The 15,729-nt window shown below is 37.5% G+C and overlaps 1 protein-coding gene across 1 annotated transcript in view; it reads left to right on the top strand.

Annotated features, from left to right (window-relative positions):
- LOC139716724 (hypoxanthine-guanine phosphoribosyltransferase-like) overlaps window positions 1-12,090 on the top strand; it is a 29,425-nt gene extending 17,335 nt beyond the window's left edge. The window contains exons 4-7 of the mRNA XM_071628253.1: window positions 4,379-4,462; window positions 5,325-5,454; window positions 9,902-9,978; window positions 11,206-12,090. Coding sequence (XP_071484354.1) covers window positions 4,379-4,462; window positions 5,325-5,454; window positions 9,902-9,978; window positions 11,206-11,253 — 339 coding nt within the window. The 3' untranslated portion in view covers window positions 11,254-12,090. The remainder of the gene's footprint in view (window positions 1-4,378; window positions 4,463-5,324; window positions 5,455-9,901; window positions 9,979-11,205) is intronic.
- The last annotated feature ends 3,639 nt before the right edge of the window (window positions 12,091-15,729 follow it).

Here is a 15,729-nt window from a genome sequence, read left to right as displayed (position 1 = left end):
AAGGGTTCCGTATGTTTGTTTGTTTGTTTGTTTGTTTGTTTGTTTGTTTTTTGTTTGTTTGTTTGTGTGTTTGTTTGTTTGTTTGTTTGTTTGTTTGTGTACAAGATAACAAGAGAACGGGTAAACGGATTTGCACGAAATGTTCAGGGGATGTCTGGATAATTTTTTTTTTGTTTTGTTTTGTTTTGTTTTAAAGAATATTTTATTCTTCATCAATGGAAACATAATATACAAATAAATTGATACAGAAATCTCCGGACCAATTTTATAGTCCTTTTCATCAATGGATGCAAAACTGATATCAAAACTTAACATTGATTTAACATGTTTTGATACACTCTGGTACATTTTTTTCACAATCAATATACACAATCCATATATAAACATCTCTTCTTTTCTAGTTTTACATTATTAATTCCTCAATCTCTTAACAATTTTTTTCTTTCATTACATAATAAATTCTATTAACTGAATCACTTGCCCCAAAAATAATTTCTTTTCAGCTTTCATACAATCCAACCTAAAATATCAATATCCATTGATTGAAGTTTTTTGTTATAAAACAAAACAAAACAACCCCCCTCGCCACCCCCCCACTACTCAATACCCCCGTCCATTCTCCCTCTTACTACCCCACCCCATCCCCCCTCCCCCTTCCAAAACCCCCATCACAACAAAACCTCAAAAGCAACTGAAACCTGTGTGTCCTGACTTACATTATAACATTTAATACGAGTGCGTGGAAAAGGCATTTCCTGGTGGATGTACGGCAGACCATACTCTGTTAAATAAACGCAAAGCAAATTCTCAATTCTTTTTCCAGTTTTCCCACTTTTGTAAATGTATTGACAACGTATTACGTATAACTGCTAATTTTTCTTCTTCTAACCTATCCTGCTCTATAGACCTTTTAATGAAAAATTCCGTTGGGGGTGTCTTATTTTTCCTTCCTAAAAAAAGCAATTTCTTCACCAAAATTATAACATGGTTAACTAACTGAGCTTTTCCTTTATCTGGTAGCTCCATACCAAAAAAGATCTCTTCCCAACTCAACTGTTGCAAATCAACATATTCAAAGAAAGTACTACATTTTCCCCAAACTTTCCTAGCAAAATCACATGTATAAAATATATGTTTATACGTCTCTTCCTCTTTATGACAAAAAGAACATAAATTATCATTTACGAACTTAAACTGAAATAATTGATAATTTGTGTACACTATTCCATGCAATAATCTATATTGAAAATCCCTCAAAACAGAACTCAAAGTGCTACTTCTTATCCTACTAAATATACATTTTATATCTCTATTAGAAAAATCACAAAAATATAAATTTCTCATTTTTTCTATCACCGAAGAATCATCACTTACTTTCTTCACTAATTCAACATAAATGTCTTTAGAGGTAATCTTTTCCAGAGGAATTTCCTTCCCATTTCTTATAAAAGTCATTTCATCTACATTTGTATTCTTCTCTACCTCTGTGTTCTCTGTATTCCTTTTCCAACCAACTGGAAGCGCTTCATATATCTTTTGAATACTCAAAATATTCAAATAATTAAATCCTTTATTATAAAAATATTCAACCGAAAATAATTTACCATTCCTATCCATTATATGTTCCAATCTAAAACATTTTTTCAAAAACAATTTTTCATCAAAACTGCATTTTCCCTCAATGCGAATCATTTTATTATTAAACAAAACTTCCTTCCTTATTTGATTATAATTACCCCTGAAATCCCTTGTTTTCACCCATGTTTTCAACAGATCTCTGTAAAATTCCGGTATAGACAAATTCAAAAGATAAATAAAGTAGTTGCAACAAAATATAAATTTACCTCCAATATGTTAAGTAACAAACTGAAAATATTGTTTCCATTTCATTTCTTGTTTACCATAAAATAACCTTTTAACCCACATTACTCTTTGAGCGTCTATCAATGATGAAAAATGCATAAATTTTACTCCCACGTGTTCATAATCTAATACCAACACAGTTTTTTTAATTTTTGGTTTCCCTTGCCAAATAAATTCCCAAACAACCAAATCCAATTCTTTATATACCCATTCTGGCAAAGGAGTTAGAGACCCCACATATATCAATTTAGAATAAATAAAAGTCTTCAATAACTGAATTTTACCAACTAATGTCAAATCTCGTTGCTTCCACCATATTAATAATTTCTTTATTTTACTAAGTATTTCTTTATAATTCAATTTTTCTTTCACCTCTGGATCCAAAGTAAAGTATACCCCTAAAATCTTTAACTCCGTCACTTTTTGTCCAAAAGAAAAATCATAAGTACTATCTTTACTACTTCCCAATTCTAACACTTTTATCTTATCTTTATTAAGTTTAAGTCCAGAGACCCGTTGAAAACAATCAAAAATAAATTCAATCCTCTTGATTGACTCAAAATCTTGTACCAAAAATGTAATATCATCCGCATAAAGCACTTGTCTAACTTCATTCCCTCCAAAACATAACCCTGAAATCTCCTTGTCTTTTCTTATCGAATGCGCTAACACTTCGATACATAAAATAAACAGATATGGTGACAGTGGATCCCCTTGTCGAACCCCCTTTTCTATCTTAAAATACCCTGTCGATTTACCCCCGTTAAAAACACAGCTAAGAGCATTATTATAAAGAGTAGAAATCCATTTTCGGAATACAGGTCCAAAACCAAAATATAACAGGGCCTGTTGTAAAAAACTGTGAGCAACGGAATCAAAGGCTTTTTCGAAATCAATTGCAACCAAATAACCTGGTAACTTAAATGACAGGAAAGAATCGATTAGATTTTGGTGATAATCGGTTGACCCTTGCAAATTCTGTGCGACCTTTAAGTTTTGACCCCATGGTATAGTGACCACTCCGAAAATTTTCCGTTTCTCACTTTGCGATTTTCCGCTACCATACGAAAACATAAACTCCCAAACGATCGGACTTCGCTGCTCAAATGTTCGTAAGAATTCCGAAATTTACGTTTAGGCCTATTTGAAGGACTATGTCCTTCTGGATTTATGAAAGTTCGTTCTCCGTCGTCACAAACTGGCCCGTATTTTGATGATTTTTCAAATTAAAATTGATTGTTTTTTTCGTTGGAGGAGCATTTGCTTGGTCGCAGTCACACTGCACGATATGCGCGCTCAATGTCAATGCGTGTGCAAGGCCGCTGAAAATGCATCGCGCTCTACCCTGTTGGTGCAAAATAGCATCGGGGACGTTGCGGCGCTCGTTGGTGACCGAATACTGGTGCAGTAGACATTTGCATTTAACCCTTGCACTGAATAATTCCCGTAGACACTAATCATAGGGGTAATTGCCTAGGGGGTACGTAAATTTTGTTTTTCTTTTGCGCTTTTGTGGATACCATCAAAGATCGTACACTCATACGACCTTTGATATCAACACACTCTCGGCTTGCTATAAGCAAAATATCCCGCAAGAAAACGGCGTATTTCTCGATTTTTAGCGCTTTTTCGGCGACCCGTCGCGTAGACAATACTCTTAAAACTGGACTTAATTCCCGCGCGCTTGGAAAAGTTCCGAATCTGCACTTTTGACGGTGGAATTTGGGATTTTCGATGGATTTTTGGAGGAGACTAAAGGACTTTCCTGTGGTGAATGAGTGTTACCGTATGTGAAATGATGTGATTTGCGTGTGATGTGACTGTAGAACCAAAGATCGTACACTTCAGTGTACGATCTTTGGTAGAACGCACTGGCTGGTGATAAAGGACACTGGCAATTAAGTGACCGAATTCTGGTAGATGACCGAATGCACAGTATGTTTACCCCGACTTTGTACAAGGCGTGGGTCTGCCGCCTTTGACGGCCCCTCTCTAGTTTACCTTTGCAATTGCCTCTTAATGTAGAGTGCAAAGTTCATCAACTAACACTGGATTCAGTTGGTGTTCTAGAATGACATCAAAATATCAAATGTTTGTGATGCTCCCTGGCCCTTTGCCAGCTTCTCCTTGAAATAGCATTCAGATTTATGCATAATACACCTTCTCTTTTTTTTCAGGTATCATTTTAAGCAAATATGCATCGGCAAACAACATGACTTCCGTGTTCATAAAGATGTTTGGGAAAATCTGTACATCATTTATAGGAGGTGTGACTTCATTCTTCCCCTCTGCAAACCACACATTTTTTTTTTTTATGTGAAGTATTCATTCACTCACCACATTTGTGAACATTGTTGGAATTCACAGGTACTATATACACTATGGTCTCTGAGCATCTTTGCTGAGCTAGCAAGAAAATTAGTTTGGACCTCACTAAATGCTATCTTTTCACTACTTGGAACTAGATTATGTAATATATTTTACCCTCACCCCTTTTCATCCACGCTTTGTACAGAATGACAAGTCGACAGGAGAGATTCGTGTCGTCGGGGGTGACAACCTCACAGACTTGGAGGGCAAGAACGTCCTTATTGTAGAGGTAAGCGCAAGAACAATGTTGTGCAGTGCAGTGATCTTTAATATGCAATGCTGTCACTTTTTGCAAAGTTGATATGTAATCATTGTGAGGTTTTAGAGCGGGGGGGGGGGGGGGGGGGGTTGGAATAGATGACAGCTATTTTTAGGGCTTAGTCTCCCTGAGGTGCGGGGAGACAAAGGGATCGCCTGCATCCCTCTGTCCGTCCTTCTGTCCGTAACGCTACAAAAACTTGAACAACTCTCTACTGAGGACTTTAATTTCAATCAAGCTTGGAGGGAAGAGTGGTTATGCAAAGTTACACATTTTACAAAACATGAAGGTCACCTCAAGGTCAAAGGTCACAGGCAGGGGTCAACAAACTTTTAGGGCCCAATGTTAATTTTTTACAGCGCGTTTCGATTATGGCTAAACTTGATCCATATGTCCGTTTGTGACCAAACTTGTCTGGGAAATGTCCCTTGGGAAGTTGAAGGTCACCACAAGGTCAAAGGTAATAGGCGGGGTCAATGAACTTTTAGGAAAACATTAATTTCTTATACGCGAATGGGCGAGACACATTTTGGCACTTGCCTTTTTTTCTTCTTTTTTTCTTTTTTTGTGGTAAACTTGTTGTAAGGAGGACCATTAAAGAGTACAAATCTGTATTGCCAGCAGAAAATTTAACAGCCTAGGGGAAACAAAAAATAAAGAAAACAAAATTTGAAGAGTAAAAAAACCAGATATGCACAATCTAACAACATTACAAAAGTGAAGACTAAGTGACAACGGGTTATCATGGTTTTTATCAGTAATGTGGTGACAGCCTCAATCTCACATTTAGTCATGACGCTTCCTTCCCACCATTTCCTTGTCTACGCCGAAGGACATTATCGACACGGGCCACACCATGCAGAGGTTACTCAAGATCGTCGGGGGCTACAACCCGAAGATGATAAAAGTCTGCAGCCTGCTCGTCAAGCGAACGCCCAGGAGTATTGGCTACCGGCCAGACTGTAAGTGTTAGCTCTCGCACGTTACTATTCACGTGGAATGCCTTTAGTAATGTAGTGGGGCTTTAATATTTGCACACTTATATGTAATGTGATTCCACTTGGATTAACATGCATATGTGCGATTTTGTTTGTTTGTTTGTTTGTTTGTTTTTTTAAACTGTTGTTACGCTGACAAGGATGAATTCTAGTGAGCTAATTTTGATGACAGCGGTGCCTGAAACACATGTAACTTCGATTTAAAGGACTGTATGAATGTAAAGTGAGCTAATATTCATGACAGCGGTGCCTGAAATGCGTGTAACTTAGATTTAAAGGACTGTATGAATGTAATTTGTAGGTAGCTAACTTTGAAGTTAGCATGACACTCCTAACCATAAGAAATCGTTTAGTTAGATTGCATGTACTTAATGATAAGGACACCATACTTGGACCATTAAAGCTAGCATGCATGATAAATACAGTGTATGTATTAAAGATAATAAAAAGTTTTGGTACCTCAAAAGTGTCCTTGAATTTCCTTGTCTTAGTTTGTGTTTCAGGTTAAAGTACCTTTCATATAACTAACACTGTGAGACTTACTCGCCCCAAAGTGCTCTCATGTCTTAGTAATCATGCAATTAACTGCGACCAGCAGCCCCATACGCATAGCGATCAGCGGTCCCATACGCATAGCGTAATCGGGCTTCGCATTGTAGCATTCAGGATCATGACAGATTTAGTATCGCAGGGTAAATGTCAACTTAAAATCCCATAAATTCTTCAATTTGAAGACTTACCAATTAAGTTGAAGTATTGAAAACAGGCTTCGGGCAACGTTTGGTTCTGCCTATAATCCCTTTCTGTTCGAATTGATGACTGAATGTGAGTCGGTCGACAGGACCTTAGGAGAGCTACATACAGTACACTGAATACTACAGCCAGTGCATGCGAACACATCACATGCACACAAATTTCAAATCCATGAACGGATAAGATGTTTGTGTGCGCATGCGCTGGCCATGGTATCCAGTGTATGTACTAGTAGCTCTCCCAAGGTCCTCTCGACCGAGTCACATTCAGTCATCAATTCGAACAGAAAGGGGCTATTGGCAGAACCAAACGTTATTCGAAGCCTGTTTTCAATACTTCAACTTAATTGGTAAGTCTTCAAATCGAAGAAATTTTTGGATTTTAAGTTGACATTTACCCGCGATACTAATTCTGTCATGATCCTGAATGCTACAATGCGAAGCCCCATTACGCTATGCGTATGGGGCTGCTGGTCGCAGTTAGCTATGCGTACAATGGGCTGCACGCTGTTGGTCGCAGTCAGTGGTTTCGTACAATATTTATCGACGCTGTACAGCGTTGGCTCTGGTACGAAACCATTATTGCATGATTACTAAGACATGAGAGCACTTTGGGGCGAGTAATTCTCACAGACAACGTACTTTAACTTGAAACACAAACCAAGACAAGGAAATTCAGGGAAGCTTTTGAGGTACCAAAACTTTTTATTATCTTTAAAGACAGTAGTTTGTAAAATAAGTCAGTCATTGTTTTAACACACACAGCAACTGGACCTTGATTTAGATTTTAAAAAAATATTACCATGTAGCTTTTGATACTGCTTTCTTCAGTAATTCATTGTTACTACCAGCCAAGTGCTGAAGTATCTCTGTTTTCCTGTCATTTAGCCTAATACAGTAATCATGTACATTTTTGGTATCATATTGACAATTTAATGTCTAGTGCTTCTTACAAAACCACAGAAGCATTGGGAAATCGAACAGATCATTATGTTCAGTTTCATTTATCAGCAAATGGCATCAGTGAATTTTACCTTACAAGTATATTTCTATAAATGGTTCTATGGCAACAGCATTTCATCCATCGAAATAAAAAGCGGGTAAAATACAACCGTACATGTAGATACAGGATATGCACTCCAATTATTGAGAAAACACATGGGTCATTGACATGTCAGTCAGTATTATACATATAGATCTGATGTAGGTTTTGTTTTCAGTCACTCAGATTTTGAGTAGCAAGGATGATAAGGACTTAACCTTGACCCCTCGAGCCTACCAACTTCCACTCATTCTTCTTCACAGTCATTGTCAAAGATTGAGACACAGTGCAACATTTTTTGTTTGTAGTTCTGTTGGCTTCAGTCAGATCAAAACATGCATGTTCTCCTGTGCTGGCTGAGTAATTTCTAGCTGTCATGAGCTCCCTGACTTAAAGGGATCGTATAGTTTTGGTTGAGACCTAATTTCAGGTTTCTAACATGTTTTTTGGTGAGATAATGAGAAACCTCTTATGAAATATGAAAGAGCATGTAATTCTATGAGGAATTCAACGTTTATTTGATGAAAATTGGTTTTGAAATGGCTGAGATACCCACAAAGGAGCGATTCTAATAAAGTGTGGGACCCACACTGTATTAAGATCACGTTGTTTTACTTTGTTTTTGGATGTTTCAGTCATTCCAAACCCGATTTTCATCAAATAAACTTTGAATTCCTCTTATAATTGTATGCTCTGTACTATATCATATGTGTTTTCTTGGTATCTCGCAAAAAGTTAAAAGCCCAATTCTCATGTCCACCAGTACTGTACCATCCCTTTAAAGACCCGGTAGTGTGGGGATTTATGGGTGGCTCGATTCATTCACTGCCCACCGGGGTATATTAAAAAATCACGAACAGCACCGATTAGCAAATGTGCGTTTAAGTGTATGCTCATTGGTTTAATATGATCAACTCCAATGAAAATTACAAATTTTAGAGAAGATTACAAGTGCACATGGGTACTCAGGACACTGTTTTTTTGACCTGTCAAGCTTAAGCAGTTTTCCTGTCTGAATGTTGTTTAAATACATACAATTTAGATGCACCTGTAGTCTTCTGCAAATAAAGTTTGCTTCATTGTATCAAAGTCACACTTCCCATATATAATGTTTGGCTTTTAAAGTAAACTTGAAATTCCTTACTCACTTTCTGTCTAGTTGTAGTATTTCTTATGACCATTTCAAGACCAAGGTCAAACATGAGTAAATTCAGTCAGGGTGAGTAAGACCTGATGTAGCTACAGCCGTGGTGAAGCTTTCAAAACAAGAACAAAAATTGCGAGCAAGGAATTCCCATACACCTACTCCTCAGTAAATCACATTTTTTTTCCTTTCACCTAGACTCATGTAATTAAAAAAAGAATAGAAAAGTACGATTGACAGAATTGAAAATGCAAGTGTCCCATACATTCGGGGATGAACTTTAACCTTTTCAGGATGGGCTGATTTTGCTACAACACACATTTCCCATAGACACCTGCCCTAGTATACTCATGACTCGTCCTCAACGGGTTAAAGGGATAGTACAGTATAGTGGAGATGAGAATTGGGCCTTTAAGTTTTTGCAAGATACCAAGAAAACACTTATGAAATAGTACAGAGCATACCATTTTAAGAGGAATTCAAAGATTATTTGATGAAAATCGGGTTTAGAATGATTGAAACATCCAAAAACAAAGTAAAACAAAGCGATCGTAATGAAGTGTGGGTCCCAAACTTTATTAGAATCGCTCTGTTTTGGATATCTCAGCCATTTCAAAACCAATTTTCATCAAATAAACATTGAATTCCTCATGGAATCACATGCTCTTTCATATTTCATAAGAGGTTTCTCATTATCTCGCCAAAAGATCATAGAATCATGAAATTAGGTCTCAACCAAAACTATACGATCCCTTTAACCTATGCTGGATCATATTGATGGAAATAGATTTTTTGCCAGCCCTACAGACTCCAGCAACTTTTTGGCAGTGGATAACAGTTGAACTTGGTTCTGGGACAGTTACCCCTGATCCTTCCCCTGACCCTAGTCCTTATCCTAACCGTAATCCTAATCCTAACCCTAACCCTAACCCAAACTCTAACCTAAACCTTACCCTAACCCTAATCTTTACTCTAACTCTAGACTATCATCATTTTGTACAAAATAGTTCCCCATTCAAAAAAACAGTTTCTGTATGTCTTGGGAAATTGCCAGCAAAATATTTTGTTATTTCACTTTTGGTATGTGGTTATATGACATCATATGATATCTATTATAGCTTTGTGTAAACATTTTTTTTGAGAAAACTAAGATGAGTTAAAGATATAATTTTGTATATCATGAACAAGTTGCCTTTACTTCATAGTGGAGTGCAAGATATATCTTTATTGATAATATTGATAAATGAAAAATGTTATAACTTTTATCAAGTTTTTATCAAACTCTGTGGTGATGTTTTATTTTAGGATAGTTCTTTACCGTTTTTGTACAGGAGTACCGTACCAAAAAGAGATTGCAACATTAGCATTATCAGACCTTGTGGATTTATATTAATCTGATCTCTACATGAATTATTATGTTTATCTGTCTAATTGACATATTTTTGTGTATTTTTTTCTTTTCCCTCTTTGCAGATTGTGGATTTGAAATTCCAGACAAGTTTGTGGTTGGATATGCCCTGGACTACAATGAGTACTTCAGGGATTTGGGAGTGAGTACACCACATGGTATTTCCAATCATAACAATGTGCTTTATGATTATAGTAGTCAGAGGTGGGGAAATTGCTTACTTTTCTTCTGAAAAGGAATAGTACTTAATTTCTCATTTCATTGCTTCGGCAGAAGGTAGTGAAAAATGCAGGAGAATTCGTGTATTTGATAGCTCTTTGTTCAGCTTGTTGATTTGTTATGTGTTTTAGGATGAAAATCGACCAGTTGATGTACAGTGGGGTCTTTGTATGTAGAGCACTGATGTAGCAAACCCTGATAGTATCACAATCATCTTCAAGGCCGGAGATTTCAAAGTTCCATAGTAAAGTTTTATAGCATTTTCATTGTTTTTGTTTGTTTGTTTGTTTTTTGGGGGAGGGGTTGTTGTTGTTTTTTAATCCCCACAAATTATGATATGAAGTGATTTCCTATGGTCCAAAGTAGTTTGCCATGGTAAGAGTCAACTACACGTGTGGCCTATAGCCCCAATACCTTAAGTCATAGGCATCAATGTTGAGAAAACTGGAAAATGATAACATTTGGTTGATAAATACACAGAAAAAAGGTTGATATATTGACTTACTACATCATGTCAAAATGTCAAAGTCTATGAATGTTTTGAAATTGATAACACCTCAACTTTTGTGGAACATAATACTTTGGTGTTTCAAATAAATCCATTGTGTCTTAATCCCTCATTACCCTCACACTAAACTGCTTCTGGACTGCAGAGACTGTTTTCCCAAAACTATGGCAATTTTTGGTTTTAGGGGCACTCTCTCTCAAAATTTTTTATGGGCAGCAAGGAAAAGTTGCAGTAAGCATGGTAATTCTTTGAGAGAGGCATTGCGGCAAGTAGATGGGGCATTGCGGCAAATTGCCTTTTGCCTCCCGGGTAATTCGAGGCCTGTATGGTGGCCCACTTTTGGAAATACCATTTCTGTGATACACATTTTTTGTGTGTGTGTTTCGAGTAAAATGAGACAAATTATCATTGAAAGCTAAATAGAAAAAAAAAAAAAAACACCGTAAAAATTCCAGAGTCAGAAAAATCAATGGACTGCAAAATTTGACAAGGCTTTCATGATGGTTGGTCAAGTCATATATGTTAAACATGTTAGTCACGAAATCGTAAACTGTGGAATTGTTAAATTAGAGCATTTTATTCTAATACATGTAGATGCATCTATTTATATATCTTTTATTGTTGTATTTGTTCTCTTCTCAGCACATATGCATCATCAACGAAGAGGGCAAGAAGAAGTACGCCATCTGAGAAGTGACGGTATCGATCCAGCGACGTACATTTCCCTCCCGAGCATAGGAGGCAACATGGACTCCTTTGGACATCATCTTTAAAAATTTCATATGTGGACTTTGTAACCCTGTGCTGTTGCGGATATCTCAGAAACATTGCTTATTCATCCCGCCTAGAGTTCTCTTGCCGACAAACACTCAAAATACACGAGATGGACTATCGGTGTTCCTTTAGTGCAACCAAATACAGAGAGACATGCTTATCGGTGTACCTTTAGCGGAACAATAACACACAAGACAAGACTTTCTGTGTACCCTTGGCAGAACTGAAATACACAAGACAGGCTGTTGGTGTACCTTTAGCACAACTGAAATACACAAGACAGGCCTATCGATGTACCTTTTAATAACAGAACAATAATATGCAAGACAGGCTGTCTTGCGTACCTTTGCCTCAACCGAAATACACGACATGGGCTGTTGGTGTGTCTTCAGCTCAACCATAATACACAAGACGGGCCTATTGGTGTACCATTGGGTATAATCACAAGACAGGCTTTGTATGTATCTTTTACAAGACCAAAATATTGACAGACAGCCAGTGTACCTTGGCACAACCATATTACACAAGATGTGCCATGAGTGGAACTTTGCACCTTTTCAGTTTATTGTGACAGTCCTGTGTTACCCTTCTGTTTCCAAGTGAGGGCTAGAATTTCAAATATTCCTGAAAATCCCTGCAGAAGTAGTAATCATGTTCACTATATCGTTGTAGAATGGACAAAAGAATGAGATGGGTAGAAAGAGTTTTGGCCGTGGTCCAGAATTTGCTTGCAGTGCTCCATATTGGTAGCTTTTTATTTGAGTAACCAAGTGATTTTTTTTTTGTAATGATAGCATTCAACTTTCTCAGATGCCAGATTTCACGAGAACTTGGATATTATTTTGTGACAGAAGATTTGCAAAAGATAAACTCCGTTATTTTAGCACAAAAAGTCAACCATGAATAGAAGATTACAATGTATTGTGTTTCTCCTCTTGCAGCCACCTGCTCCCACCAGCGCCCCCCCCCCCCCCTTGGTTTTTCCCCCATCTCTGTGTGCTTCATTGCTGTAATATATACATTGTAGAAGTCTTCAATTAATGGGGAAAGGTTCCATATTTGTGTGTGCTGTATTTTATGTAGAAAGTAAGGGTGTATGCAGAGAAGAATTCTTACTAAATCTCGAGCAGTTAACCAATCTCAGAGACTTTCATTACTACTATGCTTGCAATTTCTCGAATTCGGCAGTTATGCAGTCTGTTTGTGAATGGGTTACACATATCTGAAAGGGCTTGAAAAAAAAAAATCCATGCTCTTGTTCTGCATGTGCTGCCGTTATGCTGTGAAAGATACTACAGCAGTATAAGGTCTTTTTGCTCTTCTGCATTAGATATTTACGTACCTGCAGCTCGACTTCGTACTGTAATCTGTCCAACACAACGTCATTCCACCAACTGTCTGTGACAGATGGCCCATAGTTACATTTTTTCCGGCGTTGGTTTGATCGTTTGTCTCTTTGTGTACTAAATCAAAAGTTATGAACGTATTTGAATGAAATTTTCAGGAAAAGCTGGTAGTAACACGAGAAACATTTGATTAAATTTTGGTGAAGATCCAGATTATCCTCTGGATGTAGGGGGGTGTTTCGTAAAGCTGTTCTTAAAAGTTACAAACGACTTAAGATTGACTGGAACATGTGCTGATATGCTATACTTATCAGAAGTTCAATAATTCAGCACAAGAACTGATCACCAGTCGTTCTCAAGTCGTTCGTAACTTTAATAACAGCTTTATGAAACAGGAATGTGTTCAAATTTTTGAAGGGGTCTTTATCATTGGAAGGGTCCATCATAAGGAACACTGGATAGAACACTTGCTTTTGTGATCCTCGACCATTGCACGGTTGGCCAGGAAGTATGGCAAAGGCAGCAACAGCTGGACAAGGCAGCATTGAGGGTATGTGTTGATGGTCAAGAAATATAATAATGCAGATGATATGAATGTAGGACTACATGTATATTATAGGATGAAATTCACAATATTGGCAGAAATTAGCATCTTGGCGGAGGTCTTTGCCCTCCAAGTGCTTTTCTAGTTTGGGGTTGCTTGTTTTACCACTGTTGCTTGAAAGATACAAAGGTAGTTTGACTATCCATTCACACGCAAGGGTTAGTATGTGTCTCATTGTGACATACATGTCCTAATACATGTACATTGTATTCTCCCATTGGTTTATGTAGATACATGGTGAATAATTTCATCTGTGGCGTGTTTCAACCATTGACCTATAACCTTTTGTCATCTTGATTGGCTCCTTAGAAATGCTACAATAAACTCTTTGAATGAATAAATGAAAAAAAAAAAAAAGGTGGTAATACCAAAATCTGGTACAATGTAGCTGAAAAGATTAAGCTATTTGTAGTAAACATTGGCAAGGTCAAAATAGATTAACCTCAGGAAGGAAGTTGTCCATTTCGTATCGTGTAGGTGAAACTACAATGTTTACTTGTTTCACTGTTTTCATTTGATGTACCGGTACTGTAGATATGACATTGTATACCTGGTACTGTATATGTTCTGGTATCTCAGTGTGAGGCGTGGAATGGCACTCGGCGAGGAAAGTTAGATTGTTGGTTTGAAAGGGTTGCGCTCTGTGTGTCACAGAATAATAAACAGACAGTTTGAGTGAAATTTCTCAAAGTGATTGATCATGTGTTTGAATTAATATTTGTATTCATATTAGTTTGTGTGTGTGTGTTTGTTTGTTGTGGTTTCTTTTTTTTCCAATGTTAGTACCCATTTGGTGTCTTTTCTTTGATAATTCTACAACTCCCTCCTATGGGAACTGCTCTTTCCTACTTACAAGCCAAATCATCCCTTAATTTTCATGCAGTCAGAAAGGTTGAGAGGTCTCTGCCACTGCTTTTTTGAAAGTAACTTGCTTCTTTTGCTCCTCGGGGTTGATTTCATTTGATTTTCCCTCTCGTTTTCACATCCCCACCTGTTTTCTCTGTCCTTTCTCTTATTAAATCAAGTACTTGTACATGTGGATTTTTGGAATGCTGTGATTGTGTTATAGCTTTGAAATGAGAAAGATGCATGCAGTCTACAGAGACTACTCTAAATAGGGAAACTTTTCCTGTACCCAGTGTGGTACAATTGTATTTTAATATCAGTTTATATAGAAGGGGACTTTGTTTTACTTTTTGTTTTTAAGTCACAAACGCTACAGATGCACTCAGACATACAAAATGTAATGGTATTTATCTTTTAGTGATCGTGAATTCTGTAATCTCATTGGTCAATCAACCACTGAATATATCCCGTATTCCGTGATAAGGTCATATTGTGCGCATGCGCTAAATCCACCACTGAATATATTCCGTATTCCGTGATATGACGTCATATTACACAGCTAGCTGCGCGTGTACCAAAGACGCTTATAGGAAAGTGCGCGCTAATCCTGTACAAAACAAATGGACAGCGCGTGGTCCTCAAGCGTATTACGCACATAACCTGAGACCACTAGACGCTTGATAAACGACAACAGCAACTTACGTATCTGGCTACTGCAGTATATGGCTTGTACATTGTATGCGCGCATACAGTAATCAGCTCGCGAGACGTTAGGTAGGCCTAAGTCAACATGGTAATGGCTGACAGCCGGCGATTTCAACATCATTCACGAGGGGAAATCAGCGAGAAGAAGGTTAGCACTTACACTAAAAGATAAAATCGTTACCCCCTGCTTGTTCTTACGAAATACGGGAAATATCTACGGTCTGGTGCCATATTCCATTCGGCCTTCGGCCTCATGGAATATGGCACCAGACCGTAGATATTTGCCCGTATTTCGTGAACAAGCAGGGGATAACTAATAGTATTTCATTGTTTGAATATAGTACCACAATGTCACAAATGAAAGCTGGAGTGAAGGGGTCTTACTTAGTGGCCGTAAATTATAAGAAAAACCGTTGGAAAGCAGTGCTTGAAATGATTAAAGTGTAGATCGTAGATAATGTCTCTGATAAAGAAGCATCAACAGACATATGTATTATCTTTCTTTATTTTATTATATTTTTTCAGGGACAGAGATAAAGGGTGCAACGGTACAGGAGAGAATGAGAGGGAAGAGTACTGGCTGGGAGTGCATTACTTAACGAGACCCGGAAAAAAAAAAAATATTGCCGGACCGTAATCTACGATCTACACTTTAATAATTTCAAGCACTGCTTTCCCACGGTTTTTCTTATAATTTACGGCACTTATAATAAGTTTCTATTTCTAGGGTACATACCACATTATTTAGCACTGAATGGGCTGGGGGGGGGGGGGGGGGGGGCATTTCATGAAGCATTTTGTCCGACAAAGTTGTCGGACAAATTTGGTCTCGGCCAATCAGATGTAACATTTTGTCAAAAAAATATCCAACCAAAACGCTTCATGAAATGC

This window comes from Diadema antillarum, unplaced genomic scaffold (assembly GCF_040938485.1).
Source record: "Diadema antillarum isolate AM-2024a unplaced genomic scaffold, OU_Dant_1.0 scf00000069, whole genome shotgun sequence".
Taxonomy (NCBI): Eukaryota; Metazoa; Echinodermata; class Echinoidea; order Diadematoida; family Diadematidae; genus Diadema; species Diadema antillarum.
Note: the sequence above shows the minus strand (reverse complement) of the source record. Positions and strands in the feature narration are given on the sequence as shown.